Genomic DNA, 8,954 nt, shown 5'->3' on the forward strand with positions numbered 1-8,954 from the left:
AGTTTTTAAAAATTGATTACGTCATTTGACCTACTTGGAAACGATCCAATGAAAAGAGGGGGTTTGCTAACTTTGTTGTCCTACATCTCCGTTCATAGTTCAAGTTGCTTTTCAGTAGTTGTTGACTTGCAACTTGGTGACAGTTCTCAGAACGAAAATGAGAAGTATAAGTGTAATTAATTGATTAAAACAATTAATAAAAAATGGCAACTGGTAAAATCGTTGTCGATCATTTCGATACTTGGTCTGAAGAATATAAAAACGATAAAGTGCTTTTACTCGAGGTAAGTTTTGATGTCTTACGTAAAAGTATGCCAGAAACTGGCTGTCACAGTGTCACTACCATTGTTGGACACCATAACCGTGTCTTCCCTAGACGAAAGATTTACAGGATGGACGAGTTCTTGTCAAACTTCAAATAGATTTATATGAAATAAAGTTATTTGTGCCTGAACATTACCCGCAATATGATGAGGGAAGTAACTTCTATATTGAAGGCCCCGCAACTGTTGGCTTGTGGTGCAACTCCCTGAATGAATTTCTCTTAGATAACTCTGACAAAAAGTTTCAAGTCAAAGATGTTCTTAATCGGTAAAATTGTCAAGATTACCCTTGTTGTCATTTCATCAAACTTTAACCCGACATCATCTTTAGGATTGTTCAAACTTACATCGCTAAGTCCGAATGCAATGATTACAATCAGTCATTATCTTCCGATGATGATGATCATACTGAAGACGAAATGGCGGAAGAAATGGATGAAGATGATTCTGATGACAATGGGATGTTTATTGATGATATGCTTTCTGATGATGACAGAATCTTTACTACTGATTGGGAATTACGAACAACAAGATTGAAAATTCAGTGGAAAGCCAGAGAAGCTAAATTGCGGGAAGAAATGGCGAAAAACGCCTCCGTTGAATCAGATTCTACCAAGTACAAACAAGAGAGAGTAAAACAAATCTTCAGTAATCCAGCAGCTTCAGCTGTTCTAACTAATGACCTCATTAATGTCATGGAACACGAAAAGGTCACGGGCATTTCTAGTCAACCAATTGATGATAATATCTTCAAATGGATTGTTAAGCTAGCAAAATTTGAAGAAAATTCGTAAGTTTATCTCAACATAGTACCAGAAGGGGATAATAGAAGAAGGATGACACTCTGTATCCTCTTAACGCTTTAGTTATGTAACGTCATTCTTCCCAGGCTCCCCCTTTTAGTTTGCTTTCCCGCTCATCAAACTACAAATGGGCATCGCACCGTAAGGTGAATTCTATAATTGTTTGGCACTAAATCCCCAGCAATCATCCCACAAACCTCGTCTTGACGTGGGAAAAAAATGCACAAATATTTAAACGCTAATAGAGTAATATGAGGGAACTATTTATCGCGTATGTGATTCGGTTTAGTAACCTTGCTCTAAATGATCCGATGTTGGGAAGAGTGACGTTACACTTACCCCGCTTTGTGGTACACACTTCTCTCGAAGAGAAGTATTATATACTTCTGATAGTACCTATGAGTTAGTTTAAAAAAATTTAAAAAAAATTTTTTCAGGCTTTTAGCCCAAGATCTGAAACAATTAAATGAAAAGTTTAACTATGATTATATTGAGTTGAGAATGGTAATTACTAATTAGTAATTACCCAAGTTAATCAGCTAATTATTAACTTTTAATTGGTGTTCCTGATAATTTTAGGAGTTTGACATGGATTTGTATCCATTCTATCCACCTACAGTGAGAGTTATCCGTCCAAGGATTAAAGTACCAAATTTTTACCCATCCCCCTTTGATCTTGATTAAACTAATGTCCATTAACATTTTTTAGGGAATTAACAATGAGAACCCTACTAGTTTTGACTTCCTAAAACTTTTCCAACTATCGTATTGGAATCCAACTTCCAACATGAAAGATATTTTGGAAAAAGTCAAGCAGTTTCTTCAGACGTATTGTCGACTTAACTTGACCAATTTTAACTGCAAAAATGATCCTATAAAATACGTAAACGGAGCCTATTACGACGTGGAGAATTCTTTACTCAGTTTGAGCGTCGTTAGTGAGATAACACCGCGTGGGGCGCGAAACAGTCCGCCCAGTTACCCCCTAATCCAAGCATTCTTACCACAAACTCAAAATAAACCTACTACAGCGGGAAACTCTTCTAAATCTCTTATTTCAATCGATTCTACTCAAGCCAGCAGTTCCTCTTCTTCAAACTCCAGTTTAGAAACGAGTGAAGGGGAGAAACTAATTTCCTTCTCGGCCCCTTCTAGTCCATTAGCTTTCAAAACCTCCAAAGGCGCGAGTAACTTGAAGACTTACGTCTCGTCGGCGGACGTTAAAAAATCCAAACAAATAAGATCCGTCTCGATCCACAAGTTGCCAATTAAATTTACCGCGAGTGGTGTCGTTTATCCTAGTAAACGCGTTGGTTGGGATGTCAAAGCTTACATGGCGGCTCAGAAAGAGAAAGATCGTCAATTGGAGATCGTTTTGAGCGACGTTCTACAAGATTTGAGAAAAGAGTTTTCCGCAATTTCCAAACCAGAACTACAGAGATCCAGTTCGGGAGAAGGAAGTTCGTTCTCTTCCGAAGTTGCAAATGGAAATGGAAATTATTCCGACGGTTCAATTAGCAGTTCCTCCAACGGGTCATCTTGCCCAGTTACTAATTCCGCCATGGATGACGTAATTTATGGAATTTTAGAAGGATCAGCTTTGATTCCTTTCCTTGAAGTATAATAAATCGCTCCCCTCGCAGTCGCAGTGATAATCAGGAAATTTTAAATTTGGTTCTGTTTTCAGAAATACTTGAAAATTGATTCGTTCCTTGAAATCTCTCATCATGTTGGGGTAAATGTTGCCTACTGTCTTTAAGCTTATAACCACAACTTTTCTTCAATGAAGAACAGTTTAATGTTACTGATTTTATCGTGAAGATAAATTCCGTCCTTATTCAGAGATCATCAACTTAAACGATCTCTTTTTTATAAAAGAAAAACAAACTTATAATCTTTCAATCTTTTAATGATTTCAGTTATATCGCGTCATAATTTCCATCGTGTCTGAAATAGGTACGGGGAAAAAACCCGCGTAAGCTAGCTCTTTCTAACGTTTCCCTCCCATTTGCAGCGAAACAACCATCGTTAGTTGGTCTTTTAACCCTTCTTCCTGGGCAATCGACAAGTCTTTACTCCTTATTGGAAAAGCTATCGGAAAAGGCCAACTATATCATCAGCCAGATTGATAAAATATCCGCTAACGGTTCCATTCCTGGAATGTTGCCTCATTCCAATGAAATCAGTCACGCAGACGACGTTGTTTATTATAATCCAATGTTATTAAACAAGTCCTCCAAAACTGGAATCAATTTGGACAAAACCTCGAATAAGAATTCGAATTTGGCCGATGATAAAATTGCTAGATCAATCTCGCAATTATTTTTGGATGTCGCGGAATCTCTTACAGTTGCCAATTTATTGCCCATAAAGGACGATGTTGGCACTATTAGGAACGGTTTGCGGAACAATAATGCCTCGAAGGAAGGCAACGAACGAATGGATTGCGAATATTCTGTTACCGTTCCACTCTGCCAACCTTCTACTAGCGTTTATTCTCAAACTGAAGACGAAGCTTTGGCCGAAATATACAGAAAGTGTCTAAAACCTTTGCAGTTTGAAAGCTGCAGTCTCACAGTTGACAATGAAACGAAAGGACATCATTTCGCTGGCAAAGTTAAAAACTCTTCGCTCGTTTCTAAGCAACAAATCCTTAGAATTGCCCAAGAATTATCATCGTTATCTTCCTCGTTACCGCTTGATTTGGCTTCGTCAATTTTCGTTCGCACTGTAAGTTGGGTAGTTTTAATTCCCTCACTAGTGTCTAAAATAAATAAAAATTTTTAATCTAGGACGAAGCAAATTGTACATTAATGAGAGCTTTAATCACGGGGTAAATTAATCTATAATTAGTTAGCTTTCAACTTAATTAATTAACCTTAAAATATTTTTAGTCCTGAAGGAACGCCATATTCAAATGGTTGCTTCGTTTTCGATATCTACTTTCCTAATAACTATCCTAAAATTCCACCAGTTGTTCATTTCCAAACTACAGGAGGTGGTACCGTCAGGTTCAATCCAAATTTGTACAAGTGCGTTGCGTTACTTACCTCTCCTTGAACGAACAATTACAATAATTGTTCAATTCTTAGTTGCGGTAAAGTTTGCCTGTCTCTTTTGGGTACTTGGAATGGAGCCCAAGGTGAAATGTGGACAGAAATGTCCACAGTTTTACAAGTCCTAGTGTCGATTCAATCCCTAATTCTTGTACAAGATCCCTATTTTAACGAACCTGGTTTTGAATCGTTTATCGGGACTGATTTGGGAAAAGTTCAGAGTGATAACTATAATATTGGTAAAGCTAACGTCATTGTCAAGGTTTTGGAAACCATCTTAGGTTCTAATCTTTATGTTAAACAGGCGTCAAGACAAACAACATTACATACGGGATGATAGATCAACTTAGAAACCCCACGCCTGGTTTCGAAGAAGTTATCAAAGCGCATTTTTACGTTAAAAGGAAGAAAATCATTGAAGTTCGTTCATTCGTTGCACGTTAAATTATACAAAATGAACAATGTTTTTCAATTTCTTCTTTCAGGAAATAGATAAATGGGTTTTAGAAACTCCGTCTAAACTTAAAGCTGACGTAAAAACTTTGAAAACGATGCTACTAAAATTAGAGCCACCAAATGAAGATGTAGCGAAGCTTACTTCGAAGATTTAAACATCCAATGTTTCCCACGAAATAAACTATAAAACGTTAATGTTTTCGTTCGTTCTAATTGTTTCAGTGTGTAAAAGTGAATAAAATACAGTAAAACTAACTATTCTTTCGTAACAGAACAGCTTTTTAAAAAATTGTATAAAATGTTAATGAACATTGTTTGTAAAAATAAAAACAAATAATCCTGTAAAATTTAAAACTGGAATAATAAAAATCTATTTTGTTACACCTTAAATATTTTATTTCTTTATTTCTTTTTAATAATACAATGTCAAATATTGCCTCATAAAACCTCTACATATCACGTCTACAGCTTGTAGGCTTAAAACTATAAAATACTTTTCCGTCTATTTCTCATTGCGTCATTCATTCATTACTCCAAGTCATTTAAATTCATGACTGTTCCAGGAAAAACGCTGCTGGAAGGTTCAGATAATAAAGGATTCTGAAGTTCAGTTGATATCGAGTCCAAAATGTTATCGGAATAAATTTCAGAATGTACTACAGGCGGATCATCCTGCGAGTAAATTTCATTATTAGGTCTAATTACGTCATGAAATTACGCCTAAAGCGTACTTGAAGTAGTTGAGAATGTTCCAAAGGTGGTCTTCCACTTTGGTCCACAAACGAAATAGATGAAGATGCTAAAAATACGTCCGAATTTGATGAAAGCATTCCTGCTGGTAGTAGTTGGTCCTTTAATCTCAATTCTAAAGAGAAAAAAATCATTACTTCCATTAACATTTATCAATTTAAGAGTCTTTCTTACCAATCTGATCATGAGATGTTGTACCATTTTCCAACTGTTGTCTAAACAATCGTCTCTTCCGAGCTCGGGCGCTGAGAATAGCGTTACTACAAAAATCAGTTCTTGCGGATCCTCCTTTATTAACTTGAGGTAAAGGAGGAAGAATGAGTGTGTCCATTTCACTTCCAGTTCCAATAACGCTGCTTCTTCTACTCAAAAGACTTCCTTCCGGGGAAGTGCAACGACTACTTCCTTCATTCTCTGTAGAAACTTGACTTATTATTTGATCCAACGTAGACTGGTTTGAAGGAATTGACGCGGCTTCCTCTATAATGGAATTAATTAAACTTTCTCCCGTTTCGGGTTGAGCTTCGAGGCAATCTCCTTCCACTAAAAAAAAAACCAATGTGACTCCTATAGAACGAATGAACATTCGCAAATAGGCCAAAGCGAGGGGGTAGACGCTTTGGATCTCTGTGTACACCTGAGTTCAAAAGAGTTCAGCTTTGACAGTGTATTGAGTTCAAATCCTTTGGAACTCAGAGTTCAGCTTTGACAGTACATTGAGTTCAAGTCATATTGTACACCCGAATTCTCAAGTGTCTTCCCCCTCGGGCCAAAGTAAATAACTAACTTATTTCCTCGGGTAAAATTAGACTAGATTCTTGAGCATTTATACTTGAAGTGTTTGTATCTTTGGCAGCTGTAATTAAATAATATAGACATACTGAGACTAATTACGCTAACGTAACTACATTGAGCGTTTGTTTGTTTGTAGCCTCTAAAACTGAGAACTAACAATAGTCAACAGCCTTTAAACTACAATTGATTTTGCTCCCTTGCTCTGAGAATTTGAAATTTATTTCCAAAAGCTCTTATCTATGGGAGCGCGAAGTAACCTATCTTCGGAACCCTTCTTACCAGGCATGATGGCTTCGATATTTTTCAATAAGGTTCCAATTTCGTTCGCGTATGGTTCTGGCGGTTTCATGGCCTCTACAATGGGAACCATTGGTAAGTTATTGATACTGTCGGCTGGAGTTGAATGTCCGTTTAATAAATGTTTCTTTAAACTAGGTTTGCTACGATATTTTCGATTGCATCCATTTATGGGACAAGGGTAAAGCGTTAATTCCGTCGCGTTGTGTTTCTTTAAGTGAACGTAAACGCTGGATTTGGCAGTGAATGAAGCGTCGCAATCTTAAAATGAAGTAGATGAGCAACGACGGTTGTTACGGGGATTTATAACACTTACTCTCAACTGGACACTTGAATGGTTTGTCTCCGTTTAAGTTCGCTGTATGCGCTATGACGTGTCCTTTAAGGTGTTCGGGTCTCATAAAGGATTTTTCGCAACCAGGTTCGGGGCAAACGTATTTCCTTTCTCCAGTATGTTTTCTCATATGCCTATTTAAGCGACTAGCCGTGACAAAAGTCCACATACAACCCTCAAAGTTGCAGGCAAAAGGTCTTTCGTTCGTATGATTTGACTTAATATGTTGACGTAATTGACAAACTCTTTCAAATTTCTTTTTGCATTCTACAATGGGGCAAGTTAAATCATCTTCGCTAAACTGATGAACTCTCAGGTGAGAGGAAAGGAAGTTTGATGAAAAGAAACGTTTGTCACAAGAAGGTATGGGACAAGGATAAGGAGCTAGCACGTCAGTGTGACTCTTGAAATGAAATTCCATTTGACGTCTAGTAGGAAACCTTTCATCACATTCGGGATGGAAACAAGCGATCAAACTAGGCCTATTGTGTAGGCTTTTGTGCGTATTTAGGTTGTAAATTGTTGTGAATTTGCGTTTGCAACCTGGTTCGTCACACTGATAAAATTAGAAGTTTTAAATGAAGCTACAAGAAAACAACGATGACGACGACAATAACTATCTTACAACAAAGCTTTTTTTGTCATTATGACAAGCTAAATGACGTTTAAGACGATGAGAGGATGTGAAACACCAGTCGCAACCTTCATGTGTACACTTATATAGGAAAAAAAATTGTTAAAGCTAATCAAATTATTGACTTAATTTGAATTAAATTTACTTTAAACTGCCTAGTTTCTTCGTGACTCATCAAATGAACTTTGAGCTTAGTTTCTTTGTTAAATATTTGCTCACAGCCCATTAATGGGCATTTAAAGACCTTAGGTTTGTATCGGCTTTCCGGTATTGAATATGTTGGGGGTAAAATACCTTTTCCCTATTGTAATATTTTCAATATTAACAACACGCCTGAAATTACCCAAAATACATAGTTTTCAAAGTAGGAGGATTGATACCATTTACACCAGGAGGCCAGGCTACTTTGTCCGCCAAGTAGCCTGGCCTCCTGGTGTAAATGGTATCAATCCTACAGAAAACTATGTATAAGGTCAATTACCAAGTCTGATGCACTTTCTTCTGGTAACTCAACCAAGGTTTGAATGGTATTATCATTTGATACTTGAGAAAATAAGTTCGTTAAGTTACTCGACAATGATGCCTCAAAGTCTATTGTAGATTTAACCCTAATGAACTTCTCTCCCTCATCAGTTTTAACCAAGATATCAACATAGTTTTCCGTTATTTTTTCCTTTTTAGGTTGAATTAAAATCTCGTCTATGGCAGTTTCAGAATCGCTAGGAGTGGGACTAGATGGAAGACCTAGTGCCAATTTGGTCACCTCTTCATCCACGCTCAGATTCATTTTGGGCGACATAATCTCGCAGGAATCTCCGTCGAAGATACCCATATCTTCTTCATCGCACTCAAATATCATTCCATCGTTCTTACCTTTCAACCATTCTTCGACTCGTTTCGCGTCCAACTCCGAAGTACTTTGATCGTTGAGAATTGTATTGGCGGTGGTTTCATCGTGTCCATAGTCCTCCGTGGAGGACATGGTTTCCATCGCCATGTGGTCGGGAAGAACTCCATCTTGGTCGCCGGTTGAGAAAGGCAATGCAATATCGCGGCCATCTTGAAGATTTTTGGCGTTAGGGTTAAGGTTTTTGTAATTATTTTCCTCGTAAATTCCGTTTTCCGATAATAAATATTTAATGTTGTCAATTCCTTTCGATTTTTGTAAAACGAATGCCAAGTTTTTCATCGATTGCAGGTTGTACGCCGATTTATCTCCATCTTGAAAATTTTGTAATGACATGTTAAACCCCGTGCATCCATGAATGGATGAAGCACGGAAAACTCGATCACGCACTACCTAGACCGCACCACGGCCAACTTGGATCGTTCGCACCAAAACCCAAAGGGCGGTGAATTTAAAATTGTGAAATCTATTTGAAACTACAATTCTGTTATACTAAAACAATTTGAGTTACTATGGTGTTTCTTGAGTGGTTAAACATACATATCGTTGTAAATGTCTGGAGAAATTAATAAAATCGATAAATGTTTGCTCCTAAAATT

General features: G+C 37.3%; 2 protein-coding genes across 3 annotated transcripts; one reads left to right on the plus strand and one right to left on the minus strand.

Annotated features, from left to right (window-relative positions):
* Nucleotides 1–5,028, plus strand: LOC149610182 (uncharacterized). Its single transcript, XM_089858751.1, has 14 exons — nt 1–284; nt 377–591; nt 655–1,113; nt 1,564–1,630; nt 1,706–1,771; nt 1,836–2,744; nt 2,814–2,861; nt 3,046–3,082; nt 3,141–3,856; nt 3,919–3,959; nt 4,021–4,158; nt 4,219–4,421; nt 4,487–4,602; nt 4,668–5,028. The coding sequence occupies exons 1-14, from the start codon at nt 204–206 to the stop codon at nt 4,791–4,793; spliced, it is 3,222 nt and encodes a 1,073-aa protein (XP_089714877.1). The 5' UTR covers nt 1–203; the 3' UTR covers nt 4,794–5,028.
* On the minus strand, nt 5,012–8,727 carry LOC149610183 (uncharacterized). Of its 2 annotated transcripts, none has more exons than XM_089858754.1 (9): nt 7,930–8,727; nt 7,594–7,749; nt 7,440–7,529; nt 6,797–7,370; nt 6,463–6,741; nt 6,176–6,244; nt 5,587–5,931; nt 5,370–5,503; nt 5,012–5,310 (listed from the first exon to the last, which is right to left on the minus strand). In XM_089858754.1, exons 1-9 carry the CDS (start codon nt 8,689–8,691, stop codon nt 5,167–5,169), a joined length of 2,553 nt encoding a protein of 850 aa, XP_089714880.1. In that variant the 5' UTR covers nt 8,692–8,727; the 3' UTR covers nt 5,012–5,166. The 2 variants fall into 2 exon arrangements, with proteins under 2 accessions (XP_089714880.1, XP_089714879.1); XM_089858753.1 differs by having other exon boundaries at nt 5,563–5,931.
* Between the last annotated feature and the right edge of the window lie 227 nt (nt 8,728–8,954).

Source organism: Phalangium opilio, unplaced genomic scaffold (genome assembly GCF_054372755.1).
Source record: "Phalangium opilio isolate 3A_F unplaced genomic scaffold, DU_Popi_V2 ptg000329l_1, whole genome shotgun sequence".
NCBI lineage: Eukaryota > Metazoa > Arthropoda > Arachnida > Opiliones > Phalangiidae > Phalangium > Phalangium opilio.

Bases quoted from the DNA above. Each gene is read 5' to 3' on its own strand.
- LOC149610182 (XM_089858751.1), top strand. From the start codon at position 204: ATGGCAACTGGTAAAATCGTTGTCGATCATTTCGATACTTGGTCTGAA. The intron at 285-376 runs GTAAGTTTTGAT...TGTCTTCCCTAG, and splicing joins ATAAAGTGCTTTTACTCGAG to ACGAAAGATTTACAGGATGG. The intron at 1,631-1,705 runs GTAATTACTAAT...TGATAATTTTAG, and splicing joins ATTATATTGAGTTGAGAATG to GAGTTTGACATGGATTTGTA.
- LOC149610183 (XM_089858753.1), bottom strand. From the start codon at position 8,691: ATGTCATTACAAAATTTTCAAGATGGAGATAAATCGGCGTACAACCTG. The intron at 7,371-7,439 runs GTAAGATAGTTA...TAATTTTATCAG, and splicing joins ATGACAAAAAAAGCTTTGTT to TGTGACGAACCAGGTTGCAA. The intron at 6,245-6,462 runs GTAAGAAGGGTT...ATTTAATTACAG, and splicing joins TATCGAAGCCATCATGCCTG to CTGCCAAAGATACAAACACT.